The sequence below is a fragment of the Camarhynchus parvulus genome, chromosome 2, assembly GCF_901933205.1.
Source record: "Camarhynchus parvulus chromosome 2, STF_HiC, whole genome shotgun sequence".
NCBI lineage: Eukaryota > Metazoa > Chordata > Aves > Passeriformes > Thraupidae > Camarhynchus > Camarhynchus parvulus.
This window is the reverse complement of record NC_044572.1, coordinates 144517914-144543244: the sequence shown is the minus strand read 5'-3', so window position 1 is coordinate 144543244 and position 25331 is coordinate 144517914. Positions and strand designations below refer to the sequence as shown.

At 37.2% G+C, this 25331-nt stretch overlaps 1 protein-coding gene across 1 annotated transcript in view; it reads left to right on the top strand.

The window, feature by feature from the left end:
- Positions 1-25331, top strand: part of ZFAT (zinc finger and AT-hook domain containing) — a 77002-nt gene that overhangs the window by 39850 nt on the left and 11821 nt on the right. Inside the window, exons 8-15 of the mRNA XM_030971913.1 lie at positions 3268-3355; positions 7201-7350; positions 9184-9357; positions 12479-12567; positions 15140-15278; positions 21059-21177; positions 22578-22704; positions 24774-24904. Coding sequence (XP_030827773.1) covers positions 3268-3355; positions 7201-7350; positions 9184-9357; positions 12479-12567; positions 15140-15278; positions 21059-21177; positions 22578-22704; positions 24774-24904 — 1017 coding nt within the window. The remainder of the gene's footprint in view (positions 1-3267; positions 3356-7200; positions 7351-9183; positions 9358-12478; positions 12568-15139; positions 15279-21058; positions 21178-22577; positions 22705-24773; positions 24905-25331) is intronic.

The window sequence follows — 25331 nt, the reverse complement described above, 5'->3', positions numbered from 1 at the left end:
GTGGTCTTATTTAATAAAGAAGTAGTATAAACAAGAAAATTTGTTATAATATTAGGCTAATTTATTTTCACTAATTTAAGAATACTTACATACCTAATTAAATTCCTGTTTTATGGAATGTAAACAACACTTTCAGTCAAAAACCTATCTTTATTTAGGAATTATTTTAAGTTTCTTATATTTTCTCAAATTGGCTAATAGGGGTGTTGAGCAAATATCAGGCAGTGATTGCCTTTGAAATTTAAACAGCTGATTGGACTTTGCAGCTGGTCTCTAACAAAGGTAGATGCAGTTCTCTCCATGCTTTGCTTCTGTTTGCGCCCTTCAAAAAAACCTTCAAAGGCATTTAAAAGGCAGGTATTCCAATAAGGCATAGGAAAAATAGCTTTCATTCTTACCAGAGGAGAGCTTGCTTGCTGAGAATGTGATTCAGGTATTTCTGCAACATCAGCCTTCAAAGGGTTTCTGTCATCACCTATGGCCAGGGCCCCTGAAGAGCTGGAGCTGTGGAGCAGGGGAAGCGTCTCTGGGGCTCTGTGTTGTAATCTGCGTGCTCTGAAATACTGCATTTGCAGCAGTGGATGTTTAAAGGCTGTTTTGAGACTGATGGGGTTGCACTGAAGGACTCACACAAGCTCTCAGGGCAGCAACAGAAGAACATTTAAGCATTCCAAGCAGACAGCATAAACTCCAGTACTCTGGCACTGGCCTGGGTACCCAGCAAGGAAAGGTTTGGGTTCCTCTGTGAGGAACTGGAGCCACATTTTGAAAGGACTCAGTGCTCCTAGGCATGCTCTGTTACACTACAAATAATAACCCTTTTGAAGATCACTTCTGCACACCTTGGTGTAGATAACTTCCTAACAGGTTGAAAAAAGCTGTTGGCATTATTTCATTATTGAAGAATTTTGTTACTATCGTCTTATGGAAAGATGAGTTCTCAGCACCCATTCATTCGTGTTGCTCTGTAGCTCTTGATGCATTTAGTGATTATTTTGGTTTTTCCTCTAAGATATAGGATTATAGCCTTGCCTTCCTCAACAATATTAATAAGAATGTGAAGTTGTCACAGTTAACAGCACTTCAGCTGAAGTAATGTGTGTGTAGTGGAGTGCTGAATTTTTATTTTATTTTTTAACATTTTTCTCAATGTTCTGGCCACACTGAAAAATACTTAATTCAATGAGTATTAAAGACCAGCAACACCCAACTGCACATTAAAAGTATGCTATTTTTTTTTCTTTATTTATTGTATATTTTGAAATCAGATATATAGCAAGTTTGAGGAACAGACTGAGATCTGTCAACACATTTCAGCTCAAGAGCCCCTAAATGATTTTGTGCTGTTTTTCTTATATGTGCCAAATTATGAATGTGGTCCTGCAACTACATCTTTGAAAAGGTGCAAACATTGCTATGGAGTTATGATTAATCTACCAATCTCTATTGGAGTAACATGTTCAGGTAGAAATCCAAAATCATCAGTGGCAGATTTAGGTTATATCATTTGAGAGACCCTAATTCCACAAACTAACAGCTCTTTTTCAAGATTTTGTCGGCTTTGTAGGCTCCTTGAATCTCCTCCAAAACTCAGCTAGTATTGTCTGATGTTCCTTTTTTTCCCTTAAGATTCTTAGGGCTTAGAATGATGACTGCCCAAACTCCATTGCAGCAAGGATCAGCCCTCAGGGTGGTAATCCTTGTGTAGCTACCATCCCCAGTCCCTGATTTTCTCACAGGAGCAAATGACTGCCAGCTCAGGCAGAATTCTCCTTGTGCCACTGCCGCATCAATGCCAGTGAGAGCTCCATATCCTACAGCTGTGGGAGTGTTTATTGCTATTTCAGCCCAAGTGTTCTAGGGCTACTGCCTGTTTTAACTTGTAGGTACTTCAACTCAGGGATTTGTTTCTCAGAGGTACATAAGACTGACTGCCAATGCTGCTTCATATTCCAGAACCTGTCTGCCATGAAAACCCATCAATTTTTGCTTTCCTTTCAAGAGAGGTGTCCATGTACAGCTGCAGCATCTGGACAATAATGACCTCCTTGTACAGTCCTCCTTGCTATACAGATGCTGTTTGGTCAAAGGTCAGAAACGGGAAGAGTCCAGGACTCTTAGCCTCCTGTGATCTCCACATTTCTCCTTCATAACACAGGGGTCTGTCCCATTTTGATCAATAATCTTCCTTCCACACTCTTTAGGAAGTATTTCTGTCCTGGAATAGGTAGTGAAATGTCTGTTCTGTGGCTTCAGCTCACCTTTTCAGAGATCTCTGCTAGGTGGGCAGCTGCACCTCTCCAACCAAGTACTGTGTTACCTGGGCACCTGCCCAGCTGTCAGGACTAGCTAGACTCCCTCCATCTGTGGTTTTGGTAATCCCCTCATAAATTAATCTACTGAATGCAGAGATGACTATGACCCACTCATTGGATTGAGCATCCAGTGCCAGCAGGTACTTCTGGAAAGATCAATCTCTCCAATTTATATTGTGACTGTCAAGATTTAATTTAAAGTGTAATGGAGAAAATTTCTACATTTTTAGGAGTTAGATGCATTTGTAAAAACAGAAAAATTGCAATTAGACTAAAATTACATGTAGGAAAAGATGACATCAAAACTCTCCAGTTGAACATGATTGATAGTGTTAAGTCTGTTATAACATTAGTGACACTGAGAAAATCTACAGTAGTCTCTAAATCAAAATACTAGAATAAGACTTTATCACTGATACATAAAATGCTGAATATTTATAAAATAGCTAGAAATGTAGACACTGAATTAGTAATGGCATCTGTCACTGTTAACTCTGCTGCTCAATTTCAGGACATTTTATAAATCCACATAGTGGTGGTTGTCTTTAGAAGGGTAAGATCTGATCCTGATTTCAGATGGGTGGACTTGAGAAAAAAAAAAGAAGAAAAACCCCTAAATATTACTGCTTACATCAAATAGATTTTCTTCTGGTTTGTGACTTGATCTTTCAACTCCTGATTTTCTACAGAGTCAGTCAGAAGATAATGCTTACATTTATTGTGCATATTCTCATCTGCTGTAACTTGAAGCCCAGTATTCATGAGGATTAATGATGTGCTTAGAGTCTTTTAATATTTCTCCTTCACTTATTTCACTATAAATACATTCATTTTTTTTACTTAAAAACTGAACCTTGAATTATAACTTTGTTGAGAACCATGGATTACTGAATAATGACTATAGTGATTATACCAGTAGACTGAAATGCAATCTCTTTCTTTCTCACTTAAGGATAAAAAGAGTTATTCCTGTCCTGTGTGTGAGAAGTCATTTTCTGAAGATCGACTTATAAAATCTCACATCAAGACAAATCACCCTGGTAAGAAAAAAAATCAAGGAAGATTTCTCAGTCTATTGCAATAAATGGATAAGGGTTTAGAATGAGCAGTCTAATGTGATTATATTCCTAAGAAAGAGAAGAGTCTATTTCTAATTCAACTGGTTTAGAGTAAGAATTGTGTTGGTTTTGCAGATGTTAGACTTTAGAGTGAAAAGTCTTACTGTTTGAGCATGTGTATTGTGGAATATGTCAGGTAATTGTGCTAAGAAATCTGTTTTCATCTGGCAAAGGGTGGATTCTAATTAAGCACTGGAAGTTTGGGGTCAGACATATAGACATCCTGTAGCAACCCTGGAGATGTAAAGTTCCCACTGGCCTTACATGAACTGACAGGAATGTGTTCAGGGCTCATGATTTGTCTGTAGGTGCCCGATGGGAATGCAGAGGTGGCCCTGTGCTTGCCCAGGTCCCATGGGCTGGGCTGGACCCCCAAGGCCAGCTGGGGTCTGCAGCAGGGCTCCTGCTAGAACCAGCTGGGATCTGGTGTGGCCAGAAGGAATGGAGATGGCAAGTTCCATTACTGGAACCAGTACTGGATCTGGATCCAGCAAACTGCTGGCTGGATGCAGCAAACTGCCCCAAACTCTGTTTACACCTTGCATTCTGGTGCCCTGATTTATCAGTGCAAGTAGAAGATAACATGAATGTGGTAAGTCAATGTACTGTGCCTGAGTAAACAATTCTTCCTCAGATCTTGGGAATTTGATGCCAAAATGCTGATGTGGGGACTGATTTAAACCTCACTCATGTGAACTCAGCAATCACACTGGTGTGTCCCCGATTTCCTGCTTCTCAGGATCTGTGTTATGTTGGATAGAAAATCCTGCTGATACTGCAGAGGAGGGAGAGGTGACACTTTCATTAATTCATCTACACTGCTCCTTATCACCTGCCATAATTGGATGCAAAGAAGGAAAATGCTGGTCATGCTCAGACTGAGTCTAATGGAAAAAATACAACTAAAATGATGTAACTTTCCTTGTCTTTCTTGTCAGATGTAATAGGTAAAGCAGTAGTTTATCTTCCTACTGCCACTAGATAGTGCTAGACCCGTGTTTTAAACAATTTCCTTCACTTTAATTTCATCCTTAACTCCCACTTCAGCTCTTTAGTTACTAAACCTCTTTATTTGCAGACCACTCCAGAGCAGTGTGGTTGGAGGGCTTGTCGTACGTCAGAGGACATGTCTGATGCAGGAAATTGAGATAAGAAAAGGCTTCTGAACTATACTGTAGTCAGGAGGTATAACTCCAGTAAGCATAGAAATTGAATCTCAAGAACTGTGCCTTTAAAGCCTTTGTGCTGCCTCAGGCAGGGAGCATAGGAGATATTCCTGAATAACAGGACCTGAGAACTGGCAGGACAATGATGTTCTGTGCCCTTACGTGTTGTTATTAGCCTGTTCTTGTCCACTGACTGCTGAATGATCAGAGTGTGCTGTGTCTGTAGTCCAGAAATACCAGTTAACTCTGGAGCCCTGAAGTACTAAACCTGTGGATTTATAAATACTCCTGAACAATTCATTTCGTATGTGAATCCCTCTAAAAAAGTATAGTGTATTTTTTTTTATTCAAGTGGGTCTTTTAAACTCTTACAATAGAAGTAAGGTTTAGAAAGAAAATCTGCACTATTATTTTGTGTTTTCATTTTTCGTTCTTGTATCATGGGCGAATAGAGCTTAAAGGCAAAATAACAGATTTATTAGATGTATCTCTAGGGCACTAAAGAAATACTACATCTAAGATATGCCTATGCAATAGTTATGCAACAAGCCTGTTTTAAAATATGGAGGAGAATTAATGCACAAATCTTTTTTATTTCTGTGAATTCTCTCCTTGTAATCAGGAAGAAATCCTTTATTTGTACCCCACAGTTAATTACAGGCCATATAAATGTGAGGGGTTTGGTGGTATAAACTATTAAATACTGCAGTGGCATGAGTGCAGTTGTTTTCAAAAATATAAATTAAAATAATGAAGTTGAAAGGAAAGACAGGTACTGTTTAAGATTAATTGAATTTTAAAGTGACATATCAAAAATTAATTTAAACTGAAGCACTTTCATATTTATCATTAAAATATTCTAGAACTCCCCTTCTTCTTCCTTTCTTAGTATCATTCTGCATGCCCTGCTCCCTTGTCTCTTCTGCCTCATCAAGTAGAAAGTATGAAATAAAAAAGTAGTCCTTCCTCTTCTATATTTGCAGAGGAGTTGAATTTTGGTCCCATGAAGGCAGTGAGACAAAAATCTCCGTAGACTTTGGCAGAGCAGTATTTCAAACCAAAGAGATGAGAGAGCTTGGCTTTATTGCCCAATGATTTTTGTACTCAGCAGTGAAGAAGGAGTCTTGGGTTCTGGTCCCAGCTCTCAGAATTATCTACTTTTCATCCACTGTCTGATTTAATATATTTCTTAATAGTTCTGAGGCATGAGAGGCATCAGCTTCCATAGCTCCCAACTGAGCAGACATCCTAGCCTGCAGTCATGAATGAAGGATCTAAGCCATGAAAGGCAGAATGAGAGTTCACACTTATAGCTGTATTTTTTTTTTTTTTGGTACCTTAGAACTTATCTCTGCTCAGTTCATGGGCTTTTATAGTTACCTTTTGAGGTTATTTTCCCTGTTCATATGAGTTCAGGCAGGATTTTTGTGATTCCATTCTGGGACTGATCATCAGGAGACAAGGTGATTTTTGGAAAAAATTGAAGTTTAGACAGGAACTTTCAAGTTTATAAGATTTGGGGCATAATATGTCACCAGCTTTCATGTCTTAGGGTTTAGATTGCATGAGTGTTGTACTTTCATTAAGTCAAGAGATAGCATTTCATTCATCTGACGTGCATTGAGCAATTTGATTTATTTTTAAAAGCATCTGGCAGTGTTTTCATTATGCGTCTGGGCCACTTTAATTTAAACTTCATTATTTTGAACTTTTTCACTGTGACAACCAAAACATTATCTCATATGAAGGAAATACACAGAATTGGGTGTGTCTAACTTGAATAAAAAAAGGCCAGGAGAGGAATCTTAATTGCTGTCTTCAGCAATCTAATTAAAAAGAAGACAGAGGGAGGTTTTTCTTGGAGCTGTACAGTGAAGGGATGTCAGTTGAAACAAGATTCTGACTAGAACTAGGGAAAACAGTTTTGACTGTAAAGATGGTTAAACACTGCAATGGGCCAAGAGAGGCTGTAGAATCTGCATCCTTGGATATGTTCAGGACAGGACTGGATATGACCCCAGGCAACTTGATGTAACTTTGAAAATGGAGCTGTAAAGTTGGCTCTGCTTGGAGTAGGTGACCTTAGAGGTCCCTTCCACTCACATTTATTCCCTGAGCCTGGTTTTCCCTTTAAAGTGCCTGATTAGCAGAATTCTGACCATTGTAGCTGTGGCTGAAGTGAATTGTCTTCAGATCCTTGACATCTGGAAATCTGGGGTGAAATCATGCATAAAGCTTTTGAAAATATTGAAGAAAAAATTGCCAGTTTAACTTGTGGGGAAGGGTCACAGTAATAAAATGATCTTTTGTGCCAGTGGCCCAACCGAGTTTTTTATATTTAAAATATTATTTTTGATTTTTTTTAAACAGGCAGTGAGGACAGTGAGTTCACACATCAGGAGAGAAAGGACAGAGCATCCTAGAAGGCCTAAAAGAAATAAAAGTCCTTGTGCTCTTTGCTCAAGTCAGTTTTGAGTGGGTGTAGGGGAATTACAGCTTTTAAAAAGTTGGACTGAATCAGGATCTAGCACTTCAATATTACTTACAAAATAAATTGCCTCATGTCCTTCTGGTTCTTACTACCTTTTGCATTTTTCTCAGAGGTTTCAATGACTACAATTTCTGAGATTCTTGGCAGAAGAGTTCAGCTGAAAGGACTTATTGGAAAACGAGCTGTGAAATGTCCCCACTGTGATTTTTATTTTATGAAGAATGGATCAGACCTTCAACGTCATATTTGGGCTCATGAAGGTAAAACTCTGCTTTTAAGCTTTTGGGCATATAATGAGTTCATATTCCACTGAAGCTTTGCTGACATAAAAAAAAAACAGATTCAAGTTTATTTCTATCCTCAAATGCAAAACTTTAAGCTACATTGGAGGTTAATTAATCAGTTTAATGGATTCTGGATCACATGTGGAACTTCACACTCAGAACATTAACAGACAGTTTAAATGTTTTATAAAAATTATTAAAATTCTAATGCAATTTTTTTCCAGAACACATTCATAAACGTCTATAAAATATTCTATGTGAGTAAGGAGGAGTGAATTAAATACATGCTCAGTATTTTGAAATAAGTAATTTTCTGTATCTTCTTATGAGTCTCTGCTGCTCCTTTTACATTTGTGCAAAAATCCTTGGTCTGGAAATCTGTTAGTACACCAATTGAAATCCAGTTGCTTTGATGTATACATAAAATTCTGTGAATATTTTAATTAAATCCTGCAGAGCATGGCAGCTAGCTGCCTTTGACACAGACAGTGATCAAATCCCCTAAGATAATGCTCATCATATTTATGACATTTTTAGGGAGAAATTCCAGTAATATAGCAACACATGGGTTAAAAGTGCCTTGAATTTAAAATCTTTAGACAGTAAAATCTTGTGTCTGCCCAGTCTGTGTATTTTAATTAAAGGTTGAAGACAGCTTACATGGCCTTTAGTCCCATTAGTAATCTGTGGAACAGATTGCCTGTGATTTCAGGTTCTTTAGCCATCCCTCTGCATGAAGGGGATAATGGGATTTGGTGCTCTCAAACTGGTATCTTGTTTCCAGTGTTCCCATACAGGTAGTTCAGCATGTTTGTTTGAATGCTCTGAGAGCTTTCCTGCCTGTGTAGCAGAGCAGGGCTCCTCTCTAGTGGCCTTAAGGAGCTTAGGTAGGGCAGAATGTACATTAGAGAAATTCCTTGTGTATTCCATAGACAAAATTCTTTTATTCTGACTGGAGCTGGGAGCCCATGCCATCAACCTGGCACGAGAAAGAGCTGAATAGAAATTTCTTCCCAAATCAAAGTGTGCAATCAAGTCTGCTTAAAGCAGACTGTAATTCTTCATGCTTGTAAATCTAATTTTAAGGTCACGAGTATCAATCTAAAATGTGCAGACCCTCATGAAACTGTTGAACTACTCTGCCAATTCAGATTTATTCAGCTTTTCTTTGAAGGATTTACTTTGTTCTTATAAACCTTCTGTTAGATGACCCACTGGGTATTTCTCTATGTGCTTTGGACAATTTGAGGGAAGTGAAGTTTTAAGTGCTTGTATCTGCCTGAACCATTAGCAAATCTGACACTAATTAACCATAAAACACAGCTTGCACATTTAACTTCTGCTTTCATGTTAACTGCCTAATGAAGCAGTCCTCCTTACAACAGGTTTCCTCACTGTTGGTTGTAGTAAACAGAGAATGGGAGTTACCTGAAGACTTCTGGAGGGAGACATATACACAAGCTTGGCATAAACATAGGCAGCCTGGATTTTACTTCTAAATGGAGGGTAGGCATAGCAAGGCCCAAATATCAGTATTTTCTTGGCCAAACTCAGTACCTGGCTTCAGTAGGGCAATATTCAATTGTGAAAGAACTCCTCTTTTCTCTTAGCAAGTTAAGTGATGCTGTCATGAGCTCAGCATCATCTACACAGAAGCTGTAGATGAAATTTCTTATTTGTAGAGATCCAAATTTTGAAGTGTTTCCCTTTGTCCATGTTGCTCACATGATCTGAAATTTCTTTCAGGCAAACGTCCAGCCTGGAAAGGCACAGCCTGGTTGTTTCATGGTATATTTTTTTCATTTTTAGGCGTGAAACCGTTCAAATGTTCCCTCTGTGAGTACGCCACTCGCAGCAAGAGCAACTTGAAAGCTCACATGAATCGTCACAGCACGGAGAAAACCCACCTTTGTGACATGTGTGGGAAAAAATTCAAATCAAAAGGCACTTTGAAGAGCCATAAACTCCTTCATACTGCTGATGGTAAGTGCATTTAACCTATTATCTATTTATTAAATCTATTTTAGGACAATAAATATTGGCTGTACCACAGGCCTTATTAACAAATTCTTTTCAGTTGACCACTTAAGTGTGATTTGCAGATTTTTTTTATTCCCAGGAGACACCATTTGGGAAATAATTCAAAAATTTGTGAAATTAATTTCTGTGAAAGACAGCTGTCTCTGAAATATTAAGTTTCTCTGAAATTCATATTGGCTTTGTATGCCTTCCTTGTTCTAATAGAGGATTGTTTATTTTGATAGAAATTTGAAATTGCCAATAGTTCTGTCTCTTACTGCTAAGTCTCTCACTATTTTATTCTATGAGAATATTATTAGGATCCTGGTGTCTAATCAGTCAGTGGCAAACCTGGGCACTTGCTCTCTACAGTCTCACACTCAGCACCTCATTTGCCCTGCAATTTTATCATTTCTGTGATGATAACTGAAAAAAGCAAGGTGCACATCCAGAAAAGTATCCCATTTTATATCAAAGTTTAGAGCACAGCAGTACTTTATTATTCTGTGATTATCATACTGAAGTAAATTATTTAGCAGAATAAGTTATACAGATCTTCATTATGACTTAATAGCTTGATCTTTGTTACTCATGCAATTGTGTGAAACCTCATTCCACTTTTTATTGACCATTTAATTTAGATTCTTTTTTTTCAAATTACATCTTCAGAGAAAGCACACAATGCTCTGTTACATTTTTAGAATATATTTGAAGTTTCTGTGTCAGAGATATTTTTTAATGCTTATGTATGTGTGTTCAAGTGGAAGAAACAATCCTTTTTACACTGATATGCTACATCCTACAGGAAGATTATAGTTATTGTTTTATTACCAAATTATTGCAGAAATGCTGTGTGTTGGTAAATCACTTGTTATTCAAAAAGTACTTTCCAGTATTTTGAAGTAACTTGATCAGTACCAAGTAGGTCTGGCATATGCATCTAAGCTTCATATGTGAGAATCAAGATTTTACTTCTCAAATGCAAACCTCAGCTGATTTCTTCCTAGGAGAAGGAGGCAAGTTGTTTTATTTAAAAGAAAATAAAATTTCAAGCATGATCAGTCTATAAAGAAAAATAAAAAGGTATCTTTCTATGGCCCTGTAAAAAAAAAATCACTTCATGGGGTTTCATTTCAAAACCTTTCTGTTTTGTTTTCACCGTCTGGCGTGATCAAATAGGGAAATTCAGCAATGAAAGTTGAATTTGTTTTCACCTGTGTGCTACTTGGATTTCTTGAACAAATCTATGTGTGTATAAGTCATTACTGCAGTTCATCTGAGGCTGCTTTGGAATTTAGTGTTGTTAAGAACAGCACTATAGTTGAGCAGGATCTAACCATGTCTGGATTGGGTTTAAAAGTGTGAAGTTAGCTTTAAACATTCAAATCCACATGAGGAACTGTGTGCTTTTATAAGTTACTGCTAGGTCAGGCTGAAACCTTGGCTCTAGAGGCATTGTTATTGCCAGGAGCCTTCTTTATCTGGCTTCAAACTCATCATCTTCTGGAATAACTCCAGTGACTTCTAGTGGAAAGTGTCCCAACCATAACAGGGTGATGGGGGCTGGAACAAGATGACCTTTAAGGTCCCTTCCAACCCAAACCATGTTTTCCTTTTTGGTAAACCTCCATTTTTGACTGGTACAAATAAATCCAAGACTTAGGCTCTTTTGCTTTGCTTTTCACACTTCCAGAACTGTTCCAGGAAATTCCCAGTACCTTTGGAAGTTGAGTTTTACCACTGTCTCCAGTGGAAGCAGGATCTTGCTGTCTGTGGAGTCTTAAATAATTTTCCTCACTAAGTCCACCCCAGCAAACTTTTCATGCATTTCAAACTCTTGTGAAAAAGGACATTTGTCACCAGGAATGTGGTTTGTCAGGGGACATTCAGCATTCTGAGTGACAGTTTCTCTTTGCCCAGTGTCCCTTGCTGTAGTGACAGCACTGCAGAAGTTCTTAGCAGCACCCATCTAGTGTTCTTCAGTTATTTCACAAATAAGTGAATTTGAAAGCTGTTTCACTGTTTATGAGTCTTGTCTTCCTGACTTACGAATCCAAGCAATCTTTGTTCAAATATTGGAGCCCTGCGAGGTCAGTTTAAGTCGTGGAATATAAAGTAGTTTTGTGTCTGATTTATTCTTTTCCAGAAGACAGACTTCTCAAGAGTGACATGATAACAAGCAGTTCTGTAGTCCAGGGTCATTACTGCTTGTGGGTAGAAGTAAACCAGAAAGCCTGATTTTCATTATTTTATTTATATACCAGAAGGTGCTTCTTAGCTGTGTTTTATAGAAACTTTCACAAAAATGCTTTTACCTTTTTCATCAGCATCTGGAATCTAAGAAACTCCATCTCTTTGTGATAATACAGAACTTTATCTATTCTACTTCTACTTTACCTTTTGATTCTTTTACTTTTGGAATAGTTTTTAGCATCCTTTTTCCACATCATTCAAATACAATTTGCCAGCTGAGCACATTTAATTCAGGAATGAAGTCCTTCAGTATTTAATGCACTTTGTAATTTGGCTGCAGGTAGCAGGACTGATAGAATCTTAGAGGCAAAATAAGGAGAAAGAGAGTGTGAAACCCAGAGAATAAAAGGAAGGAAATTGTGTTCATTTAAATCATAAAGGAAAAAAATAGATTAATGAGAGAGACTGCTTTGAGGGGAAAATGTATTTGAATCATAGCAATTCAGTGCCTGGAACAGAAATAACTAAACCCATGTGAACAAGATCAAACATTTGTGTTTTAAGGATTTCCAAGTGTGCTTTACAAACAGCAAATAGCTGTGCTTGCAGTTATAAATAATGGATTTCCTTCTTCCATTTAGGGTGCACCATAACAATTCTTTTTCTTTTTTCCCAAGTGACTATCCCAGGAGAATCCAGAGCATTTAATGCTTATAATTTAAAGATTGCACTCGAGCCTTTTTTCCTCCCTTTGCAGACCAAGTGCCAGGCTTCTCTTATTGTTCATTGTTCATTCTTAGCATTTGAGAATTTATCTTAATAAGGAAACAGAATCAGTAGTTTTCTGAAGTTAAATAGAAAAAAATTATTCCATTTGCTATTCCCATTGCAGGAAAGCAGTTTAAATGCACAGTATGTGACTATACAGCTGCCCAGAAACCACAGCTCCTACGTCATATGGAACAACATGTCTCTTTCAAGGTAAGAACACATATAAAACATGCTTGAAGTGATTAGGAAATACACAGAACTTTAGATAACAGTAATAAAACTGGCACATTTTCTTGTTTGATGACAATTGACAGTATATAAACATTTTAATATTTTGGAAATTTTGACTTTGTATTCAGACTTTTGAGATAGGGTTATTTTGTTCATGGCCAATTTGTAATTACTAGTTTTAATTGACAAAAATGTCTGTATTTTGCAATATGAAACAAATTTATTTGGTTTGATTATCAGTCCTTGAGTGAGTGAATCTAATATATACCTTAAAATGTCCCAGGGAGGTATGAAAGCAAATCCCTTCTATCACTGTTCATTGCCCACCTAAATTTTCCCTGAAATTTGCCAGTTTCTTGTACTACAGATGAGTTCATATACTTAAAGAAAATGGAAGAGAATTAATTTTAAAAGACCCCATTTATCTGAAACATGCATTGGAAAGAGTTCTGAAAATTGTTCATGTTTCTGTGAAGTATTTAGATTAGAGATACAGTTTATTTTAATAAATGGTAGTATGTTTTTATTTCTAAATTTCACATTGGTTCTCCATGTGATAGGTCCTAATGTAATGTATTGTGAAATGTTATATTCAGTAAATAGGAATTATACTGGTTCCTTTTCCAGAAAATACAGTATTTTTTATTTAAGAAAATGTTGTTTTTAATGTGAGGCTTTATCTTAACAGTGAACATATTTCTTATTGAAAACATGATACTATTTTCATATGTAACATCTTTCATTATCTAACAGATCATTCTTAACAAGTACTATAAAGCGGCAAGGCAAGCAGTCTTTTCAATGATGGTTTAAGCTTTGCAAGACAAAGCAAGTTATCTAAAGAGATTTTACATTTTGAAAAAACAATTTTTCTGTCTTAAGCATGTGGTTTTGCTCCAAACTTGCATTTTTTAAAATTTTTTTTTGTAAATGAAAATACATAATTTTCCTTTTTTGATGGCTAAAGTGATGAATGCACTCACAGTGCAGTTCTTGAAATGCAGCTGGTTCTGACCTTGGGATCTGCCTACATATAAGTGTGGAAATTCAGGACATTGTCAAGAGAACTGAACACTGGATTAGATCAATCAGGAGTATTTGTTTAGAGGAGTTAAAAGATGTTTGCCTCCTTCTAGGACAGTTGTTTTCATGCTTATCAGGCTCAGAGAAATGTCACTACTTATGTGACCTAATGATCCTTTAATCCATCATATTTCCCAGCTCCATGAATTTGCAAGCCTGCTATCCAATAGCAGGGAACATGCATGACTTACACAAGTGAGTGCTACAAGAGCACAGCAGTCTGTCTGCATTATTTTCTTTAAAAAATGACAGTTTCAGCAATAGAAGGAGAGTACCCATCTCTGAAATATTGAGTAGCTGAATTTTGCAGTACCCTCTGAAGCATAAGGTTAAGGGAGTCTGAACATCACTTTTCTTCCTTATTTTTGCTATTTGGAACCTGAAGGAAGATCATGAGCAGTGAGCTTAGGAGAGTGTTCTAATCAATGTACCCTGACTGCAGACATTTCCCTGCTTTAAATTCAGCTCCTGGATGAACATTTCTGTACCAACCATTTTCTGCTGAGGAGCTTTAGGTGGGACTGCTGTGCATGAAACATTTTCCATCCTATTCTGAGGTACTTGACTTTTCCCTGAGGACTTCAGTCAACATCTGCCTGCTTTTACCAGAAGCTAATGCTTGTGTCAAGCTCCCTATAACTGTGATACATCTCAGTCAGAAAGTTATTATCAAAGGTTAACTTTAGGCTCAAATGTTTGCTTTCCTAATTTTTTTTTCTTTAGGAATTTGTCTCTCTGTCAGTTGAAGAGAGATGTATTCTTAAAAAATTAATTAATTTAGTTGCCAGTCAGCTCACCAAATGGTCAGAGAAATGCAAATGCCAGGGAAAGGTGAAAGAAAGAAAAGGAAAAAGTAAAAAGGGAAAAAGTTAAAAGGGAAAAGTAAAAAAGGAAAGGAAAGGAAAGGAAAGGAAAGGAAAGGAAAGGAAAGGAAAGGAAAGGAAAGGAAAGGAAAGGAAAGGAAAGGAAAGGAAAGGAAAGGAAAGGAAAGGAAAGGAAAGGAAAGGAAAGGAAAGGAAAGGAAAGGAAAGGAAAGGAAAGGAAAGGAAAGGAAACCTGTTAAATTAGATTGGCTGTACAATCATGTTGTACTTTCAGTTATTTTAGTTGTCTTGCTGCCCTTTGTCAGACCAAAGCTCACAGCAGCGGGGACATTTCATAGTAGAGAGTCTCCACAAGGTCAGACCTATTATCATCAATTATAAAAACACACAATGTACTGAATTACAACAACTGGGTAATAATCTTATAATAGTGAGAGTATTTGTTGTTTTGCACATAATAAAAATTACCAAATTTAGGTAATTTTTAGTTACAGTTTCAATTTATTTTGAATTTTCGAGAGTTCCCTTGAGAGATGCCCAAGCCAGAAATGAGCATGGTTTCTTGGGATCAAAACACTGCAGCTTAGACCAGTATCCTGGAGAGGTGAGGAAGTACAGTCCAACATTTTCCTTTTTGCCCCCAGCCCTTCCGCTGTGCACACTGCCACTATTCCTGCAATATATCGGGGTCCCTGAAGAGGCATTACAACAGGAAGCATCCCAATGAAGAGTATGTCAATGCAGGCTCTGGGGAGCCTGCAGCTGAAGCTCTTATCCAACAAGGTACATCTCCACCAAATAAGATTTGTTGGTTTGGGGTTTTTTTGCTGAAGCAAATTTGGTGTGAAACTAAACTTTTGTGCAGTGTGTGCTCTTCAGTTTATTGGGTGCTATATGTTAAATCATTATTCCTTTTTAGTAATTCTGAAATGGCCACCTTTTACCCTTCATTCAGTGTCCTTTGTTCTTGGTTTTTAAGGGTGTGGGAACCAACGTTTTGTTTGACCTTGACTGTGCTATATGTTGTTGCATACATTTATCATTTACACTTCTTTGTCTCTTTTTGTAAGTCAACTATCACTGCATGTTGAAATGAATGATAAATTTCTACCATTCTGCTCATAAATTTCTGTGACAATTCTGCAAGGTTGAACTCAAGGTAAAATTGAGCAAACATAAGGAAAGAGACTGAAGAGTAAATGGCAGCAAATTATTCCCCCACTAAAAAAATCTGGGGAGAAAAGAGAGTACAAGTAAAACAGCTTAGGAATTGTTATGCTCAGAATGTTGTTTATGGGCAAAGGAAGCACACCTTGTCTATGTAAGTAAGCCAGGAATTTATTAGTAGTATAACAGAAATCACCACAGTCTAATTTAGGATTAGTCTGACTCCCATAAGTAGCTTTGCTGTTGCACACTGGGTAGATGAACCAAAGCAAACAACTGATTATACAGTCAGGTACATTTATGGGTGTAAAGCTCCTTCAGTTCTAGTGCCTGGTGTGAGGAATATTGAGCAAGAAGAGGAGAAAGCCAGATTAAGTATTAAATTGTGTGGAAAATATTTTAATTCTTGGTAAAATTAAGTTTCCTTCTTTGTTATAATTTTAGAAAGTGTTTTCCCTGTTTTTTAGTAGACGCTACCAACAGTTTCATCTTTTGGAATCTTCAGTTTCTGATTTTGTTGAAGGGAATAGAGAGCAAAATAATGCTGTTGTATTAGATAATGAATTAAATGTAATTCTTCTAAGGTTACATTGTTTCTAAATGCTATTTCAAATCATTAGTCTAACACATAACATTTGTCTATTGAAGGCATTAATCCTTGTTAAAATACTGAAATCATGACACAGAGAAAGATAACTCATTTGGAGACTCTCCCTTCAAACTTGCTCTATAAGAGGGAAATGTATAACTACAATAAGTAATCTGAGTCTGTGTTGGTTTTATATAACATTTCGTTGTTTCCTTTTGTCAAAAAAAATCCCCAGCCAAATAATTTTCAAAGTAAATATCTATAACAGAGTAGGAATATATAGTATCATTTTATGATTATTTTCACAGGCATACAAGTCCATGGGGAACCTGCAGTTGTTTTAAAGAAGTAATATTTGCTTGGTCAGTACTCAGAGCCTCTATTTTGTAGTCGCCCAGATGAAGGGAAAACTCTTCACTATGGGGAGCTTTGTTTAACTTTCCAAATATCTGAGCACTGCAAGGAATTATTTGTCTGTAGCTACTTTTAAGAATAGATATGAGAGAATGAATTCTCCTAGTATAAATTAGGGATCATACTTGCAATGTTTGGAACAAAGAAAATTAATCTTACACTGATTAGGCTTTCCTTCCCCTTTGGGAACCAGATAAATGCATCTCTGAAGGTAATTCTTTTCCACTGAAACAAAAGAACTGTAAAGTTGTTGAGATGCAAGAATAGCCTTAAAATGGAGATGAGAGAGAAGAGTCTTTCACTTTTTCCTGTGGTGGATATCCTTTTCCCACCACACTGGAACACTGGACAGGATGAAATTTAACAAGGTCAAATGTCAGCTTCTGCCCCCAGGGTGGAGCAATGCCTGGCACCAGTCTGAGCGGGGACATCAGCCCTGCAGACAGGGATCTGGGTGGCAGCAGCTCTCCAGGAGCCAGCAGTGAGCCCTGGCAGCCCAGAGGGCAAATCCCATCCTGGGCTGCATTAAACCATTAAACACAGCACGAGCAGCAGGGAAAAGAGAGGATTATCCTGCTGTGCTCAGGGCTGGGATCACCAGGTGAGGATGTGAAGGTTCATGACTGTATCCAGAGGGTAACAAAGATGGTGGTGGGGCTGGAAGTGATGTCCTGTGAGGAGCACCTGAGGGCTCTGGGCTTGCCTGCTTTGGAGGAGGCTCAGGGGTGACCTCATTGCTCTCTGACAGCTTCCTGAGGGGGGAAAGGGAGAGGGAGGTGCTGAGCTCTTCTCCTTGGGATCCAGTGATAGAACACATTGGAATGGTTCGAAACTGTGCCTGGGAGGTTTAGACTGGACATTAGAAAGCATTTCTTTACTGAGGGGATGGTCAAACAGTGGAAGAGGCTTCCCAGAGAGGTGATCAATGCCTGAAGGCTGTCAGTGTTTAAGGGGCATTTGGGCGATGTCCTTAACAGCAGTTTTAGCTTTTGGTCACCCCTGAACTGGTCAGGCAGTTGGACTGGGTGGTCCTTGTAGGTCTCTCACAACTGAAACAGCCTTTTCTGTTCTTTCCATCTCTGTGTTTGTATCCTTCTTTCTCTTCCTCTCCTTACACAGCATTTATATTTCCTGTGCTGACAGTAGTGCTGTGCCCGTTTTTCACATTCACCTGTGGAAAAGTCAGGCATTTTAGAGTAGTAATGAGGCATCAAATCCATGTAGGAGCTATGAAGTCAGTGTCTCTTCTCAGGGCTCTGTAATGAAGAAAGCTATATTAATAGGTGTGATTCCCCACATGCAGCTTCCTTTGCCAACTCAATTTCCTGTTCTGTGATGCATCAGATGTATCTTGCACCTGGGCTCCAAATAAGGCCAGAGATTCCTTATCATGCTATAGAAACATCAATTTTTCTCACTGTGTTGGTATCTCACTGGGGGAAGAATTGTTCCTGGTGGGAGACATTTGCATTTGGAAGTGATAAACATGAATCCTATTGAAGTTAATGAAAGTTTTCCCGATTTGGAAATCAGAGTGTTTTCTGTATTTGGTTCACACAGCACAAACAGATTACTGTGGACACATTCTGCAGTATGACAAGTCATATTTGTCCTATATGGTCATACAAGGTAATAGATGTTAGAAATAAATTCTTTACTGTGAGGTACTGGAACAAATTACCCAGATAAATTGTGGATGCCCCATGCCTGGAAGTGTTCAAGGCCAGGTTGGATGGGGCCCTGAGCAGCTTGGTCTGGTGGAAGGTGTCCCTGCCAGTTGGCACAGGGATGGAACAAGATGATCTTTAAGGTCCCTTCCAACCCAAATCTTTGGATGATTCTGTGGGTTTCTGAGCTGCTTGGGCCAGAAGTTGCACCTTGCTGTCTGACAAGCTTCTATTTAGTTTCAATTACTGTATTCATAGATCTGAAAAGCAATTTTGGAAAATTATTCATGTATTCATATAAAGGAAAAAGACCTTTCAGGCTTGATATTAAACAAATCCTTTGAAATGAAGGGACTATAGATGAAAAGGAAAAGGAGAGACTACCAGCAAGCAAAAAGCCTTGAAAGAAATTGAGAGGGGAAAGTAACAAAGATTAATATCTAATAAAAGCTGTCTATATCTATTTGTATTGTATTCTACTTTTTCTAAGCTACTTACTGAGCCCAGAGTGAATTGCCTCACACTTGCTCATCTCCTCTACTCTCAGTTGGTTTTTGACTGCATTGCAGGCACTGCAAATAAACTTAATTGGAAATATTTATATGAATGTAGACTGCTGGACTGTACCCAAGATTCCTAGAATGAGCTTATAAATAAATGAATGATTCATAGAAGAGGGACTGTGTTCATTGGAGTAACTGCATTGCCAAGGATAGACAGCAGTATTTCTGGGCTTGTGGTTAGAACTTGGAATCACCCAGGATCAGGGAAATGCTTGGGATTTTTCAGGGGGTGTGTGTGTTTCTTTGTTTAAGTAGAAGTCTATGATCTGACATTTATTTTAGTATTATAAAGTAATAAAGGAAAACAAACAGCATAAGAATTTGATATATTCTGTAAAGGTGGCAAGAATATTATGCATTACCCACAAGTTTTTCTGCAAGGCCCTGTCTATGTGCTCATTTGATGGCTTATTTTATAGTTGCATTTGCTTTATGCTGGGTGAGTCACATACAATTTTTCCCAAATTTGTTTCTTTTCTCCTCACTGATACTCCCTCCCATCCATAAACATTTTGTTTACATGTCTGAGAGACAGATTTTGGTTTGTGTTTGTGCAGCTGCTTATGCAAGCCATAGATGAGGATCCAGTTGTGGCCTCAGTGTTCTGTTTTACAGCTCTCATCACATGCTGTCTCTATACAAAAATGAGAATGGTCTTGTGGAGATTTTAGGTCAATAAATTAAAAAGAGCACGTGTCAATGGAAGAAAGTTGTGGAGCTATGTAAGACCTGCCTGCAGTATTTTGTTGCAAATATCAGTTTTGTTATTGAAAGTAGTAAAGGTATGTAATTCATAGACACTCTATGTTACCCATTATTCTAAAAAATTATCTAGAAATTAATTTTTCTGAGCTTCCATATCAAGTCACTGATATGGAGTTATATATTACCATTTTTTTTATTCTATGCCTCTATTACATCTTATTTAATTAAACTCATAATGGCAAAAGTTAAAGATTTAATTTAGCTGGTGTGTGGTTACAATAATTTTGATATCAAACTAATGCAGAAAAGTGTTCACTGCTCCACAGCAATGTGTTTTTTCCTAATACTACAGCTTGGTATGAAATTAATGTGTAATTTCATTTTCTGTAACTGATAATATTATCTTATCTATTCTAATGTGATCTTTTTGAGTTTCCCTTAGTAAAAATGCTTCAGTTTTGCTTAGAGATGGAATATTCTAACAGTGAAGTTTGGTAAAGATTTAGCAAGGAAGAGGGTTAGTGTAGTAACAATAAGTGTCGATGAAATTACCCTAGAGGCTGGATGTAGTTACCTTCTGTTTTATCAAAATAAAAATTTTGTTTCTTTTCACCTGGTTACCATATGGTAGCTTCCCATTAATGTAAAATGGTTTTTTTTTTCCTAATTGCCTTGCTCATAAAGGACTGTGCAACCAGGTCTTGGCTTATATCCAGCTTCTGTGGGTGTGTTTGATGTGTTTGATTCCTTGGAAAATGATGTGGAGTCAGGCTTGTGGTAGCACAGTTCCTGCTATTAGATTTGTTACAGTGAGTTCTGGCCACCTAATGCAACAATTTATCACATGCAGGTTGTTCTTGTTCTCTTTAGTCAATAGAGGGGGGAAAAAAAGAAATACTTATTTGCATAATTACAAGCAAGTGAGATCTGACATTTGACCAAACGACTTTCATAAGCAAAGGAAGTAAAAGCTCTTTAATCTCATATAAAAAATTGGATTCTCATGATTTTATTATGCTTAGATTTTTACCTGTAATGCTGCACACTCACACATTAAACATTGTGCTAACTTCTTGCTATGCATCATTTTGTAGACAGAAAATTTATTTACAGTTTGCATGTTAACATAAAACTCAAGAGCAAAGATATTTGGGTAAAGAGAATATTACATTGTAAATGCTTCCTAGTTTACTTTGATAATGTAAAAAAAAAACAATGTTTGTTTTGAAACTTGAGAAAATTAGAACAGCTGTATTAGAGAAGACACATTTAAAAAATACTGCTGAAGTATGGCACTGATGTGTATGTTAAATATTAACATATTTCAAATGGCTAAAAGAAAACATTTTGCAGTTACATGGCTTGATTGACATGGGGTCAAATTAAGTAGATTGTTCCTGTGTTGAAAAAGAATTTATATGAAAATAACTCAAAGAATTTATTTGTATTTTCTTGTAGGTGGCATTAAGTGTCCTGTTTGCAGCTTTGTGTACGGTACAAAATGGGAGTTCAACAGACATCTTAAAAACAAGCATGGAATGAAGTTGGTGGAGAATGATGGGGAGACCAAATGGGAGGTAAATCAAAATAACAATGGCTTTGACCCTAAGATTTTTTAAAATTCTGGGGAGAAAAGTAAGGATAAAAATAAAAAGTATGAAAAAATGTGGTTCTGACTTCATATAAGATCAGAAGGTCATGGGATCTTATCTTTGCTTGAATGCATGCCTTACTAGTTAAATTTGAATATATGGTAGGGTTAACAACCTTGTAAATGCTTATTTTTGCATTTTAGGATTCTAGTCCTCTGTTTGCAGCAGAAAGAGTGAAAGCTTTAAAAAAATAGTGAAATTGAAAAACTTACTGCATTTTGTAATATGCTGAATATTCACTGGTGTTAACTGTAAGATGAGCAAAGCTGCAGAAAAAAGCTCTATCTTGGTCCAGAGAAGGCTACAATCTAGAAAACTGAATTTTTTAATTGACCAGCTGAAAAAATTATAATGTTATGCAGAGTAAGTCTTCAATGATATGTTCTGTGTTTTCAGCTTCAATCCTGGAGATGCAGTATTGATGGGAAAACCACAGATTTAGACACTTTCATTAAAAAATTATGGTTGGCCAGTGGAGTGTGTTCCACTGCCCAAGCAGGCTGATTTTGATACCCAGTGAGAGGAAAAAGCCAGCAGTCAACTGCAGCTGGCTGACCCCCACAGTTTGAGGCCTCTTTTGCTAAATTTCAGTCCGGCCCCCCTCACAAATCTATTGCCTGATTTGGAAGAAGAGCTGACCTGCAGGTCTTGTCTAACAGTTACTGAGTATCCACACACGGAAGGATAAGTCTTTGAAAAACACTGGAGTAGGTTCTGTTTGGACAGCTGTTCAAAGTAGGACAAGCATTTTAAAATGTAACCCTTCAAAGTCCTTTATCCATATTCCAAATGATTCTCTGTACACTTTCCCTGTAGCTGCCCAAAGCTGGAAAAATAAGGGGACATCCTGGGTGCAAGAATGACTCTGTTGCTGAATTGGCTGTAAAGAAAGAATCCCATCAGAACAGAAATATATATTGACAGCTTGTCTTGAAAAAAAAGTAGTTTGTGGAAAGAATAACTTTTCTGAAGCAAAATGCCATTTTTTTCAAGCTTCTGAGGTGTTTTAGCAGTTCTGCATTATAAATTAATTTTGCTCAAAAGACCTTTGCTAAACCCTGGTACAGTACAAGTCTGTTGTTAGTTTTAAGATAACTGTGCAACAAAAATAAGGTCAAGATAACTTTGCATCCTTAAAGCAACTTTTGAAGTAGAATCCAGAACACTGTGGAATGATTATCCTGTCTCCCATGTAACACTCTTCTTGAATTCTGTTTCACCCAGTATAGCTCTTGTTACAGAATTTGTTGTCCAAACTCATTCCTTATTGCTGTTAAATCACTGAAATGAGATTATTCATGCCTTGGCTGGATTTTGTTTCCAAGTTAACTGCTGAGGTTTCTGAAGAAGCATCCACTCAGTATCTCCATATCACAGAGGCTGGAGAAGATGTCCAAGGCACTCAAGCTGCTGTGGCTGCATTACAGAACCTCAGATACACTTCTGAGAGCAGTAAGTTACCTTTTTCTTAGGTTGGAACACAAACACACCTTTTATTCCAAAATACCCAATTCTTTTGAGTGTATTGGGCAATATATGAGTTCCTGTAATCTCCTATTAAAAAATATGAAATAAGTAATCCAGAACTTACTTCTGGGGGGTTATATTTTCTTTAAGTATAAATGAGAAATTATAATTCATTATGAATTCCTATATCCTAAAGTCATTAATACTTATCAATGCCTGTTTTGTACTTTATTATTAGCTGTGTGGAATTTCCTGCCTATATTATTAAATATGCTGTGAAATTAGCTATCTTCGCAGAGTAGATGGTGTGTATCTAATGACAATTCTCTGGCTATTATTTTTCTCCCTCTCTGGCTTTAGTCAGCAAGACTGCAGGAGTGACATGGTGGAATAGCTCATTTACCAGGTTCCCAAGACAGCGCTAACAATCTCAATTTTGGTGGTACACAAAACTAAGTGAGCTATTCTGTATCAGATTGAGAAGGAAAAGAGTAGTATTAGATAATGTCTGCCAAGTGATAAATAACAAAAGCCAGGAGAAACGAAAAAAATGCCCAGATTTCTGAGAGTGTAAAAACACTAGAGATAATGTAGGTGTTCTTAGGTGGTTTTTTTAAAATTTTTTTAAATACATATAAATAAATGCCCTGGTTATGAGAAGACAGCATTTTACAATTGTTTATCATCATAGTCTTTATAGTTCACAATGCAGATATATGTCAAAAACTCTCAGTTTTTATGGATTTTCCAAGCGTGTTGCAATTAAATTACATTACTGCCAGTTTCTGTATATTACTTTTAATGAGTTGAGATTCTGAATAAGTGAAAACTTCTGGAGAACTTTTTTTAAACTTCTTCATATCTAAACTAAAATAAATATTTTCATGGAATGTACTGTAGTCTTTATTTTAAGCATGAAGCTATAATTTTTTGAGTAATCTTCTTTTAAGAGCATCCAACTTCAGGTACTCTTCCAGCATATTCCCTCTTAGTATAAAAACAGTAGTATCCTGTCTAAAGGCACTTTTATAGTTAAAAAAACCCAAAGCAAGCAAACCTTTTTCAGTACTCAGGTACACTTGTTTCTTACACAAATAACAAAATATAACTACTTTCTATTTGAAATTAAATTATCTGACCTAGACTAGTAATATGATCACAGTACCAACCTCAGTTTAAAAGAGCTTAAGTTAGGAAGTTATATTTATTCTATTTTCTATCTTTTTTTCTATTTCTGACAGTGATTAAAGCAAATATAAGGCAGCTTTACATGGCCCTGACAGTTTCTTTCCCTGTCTGACATCTCCCTCATGCTGACAGTGGGCATGTAGGAATGGTGGGCCATTGGTGGGAATTTGTATTCCTGCATAACAAAAACCATTTTTCTGCATTCAGGTCTTTCGCACCTTGTGAAAAGTGAGAGTACAACTATTTTATTTGGGATTTTTTGTAAACATCCCTTTCCTTTGGCACGGCTGCGCACACCAGAGAATTTTTATAAAAGGACAGACATGTTCTGATCCAGTGTTTATAAAGTGATCAGTATGAGTTTTCCCAAACAATTACCCTTTTCCTTCAGCAGGTTAGTGATAAAACTTCTTCATTTAGGTTGAGGGGTATTGCAGAGGACCAGACAGAGGGTAAACACAGGTTTCTAAAATACCAAATGGCTGTTATGGTTATAGGTATACAGGCAGGTTCTGTGTAAGGTGAATGTCTGGTAAATACACATTTGGATTTGTAATGTCTTGCAACTTCCTAATTTGCAGTTCCTGCTATGACTTGTGGCTGTGTTTCTTTATTCAGTGTATTTTAGATCTCTTTCAAATAGGCACAGAAGTGGTCAGTGTGACTGCACTTGCTGATTCATGCATTCCCTGGGCACATTTGTTTTGTGAATACTTCCCTGCCATAGATCTGTTACTAAAATGTCACATTATTGAGCTTTTTGAACTGAACCAACAGCACTGCAAGTCAGGGCTGTGCTGTTTGATTCTCATAGCTTCAGAACGGTTCTCCTGTGATGATCTTGTGGCTGCTGTCTTTTTGATAAGGTGAAAGACTGGATCCAGCAGCTGTAAACATCCTGCAGCAGATCATTGAGTTGGGTTCAGAGTCCCACGATGCCACTGCAGTGGCTTCTGTCGTTACCATGGCACCTGGCACGGTGACAGTGGTGAAGCAGGTAAGAGCTCCTTTTTTCTCTAAACCAGCCACATTCAATTTTCATATATTCACTGTGAAATGGGTGTTACTTAGCAAGAGAAAAATTTTAAATGATCAGTCCAGACTCATAGAGAACTTTTCCTGATTTTTCACTGGGTGTTGTGTGTATGGGTGTTTAAATGCCCAAGCATGTACATGTTTATATATATACACATATATCTTTATAGATCTAAAAATGTATATAGTATTGTATGTTTTATAGTTTTTATAGTTTTTGAATGAATAAATACACCTATATCTGTATGTAGATATGTGTGTGAAAATACAGCTTTTTTATAGCAGGTGTTTTCAGGCTTTGTAAAATTACCTACTTATATTTTGTGCAGACACTTAATGCCATTGTCATCTAAAAGATTCAGGTGGTCCTTGATGCAGCAAGCAAAAGG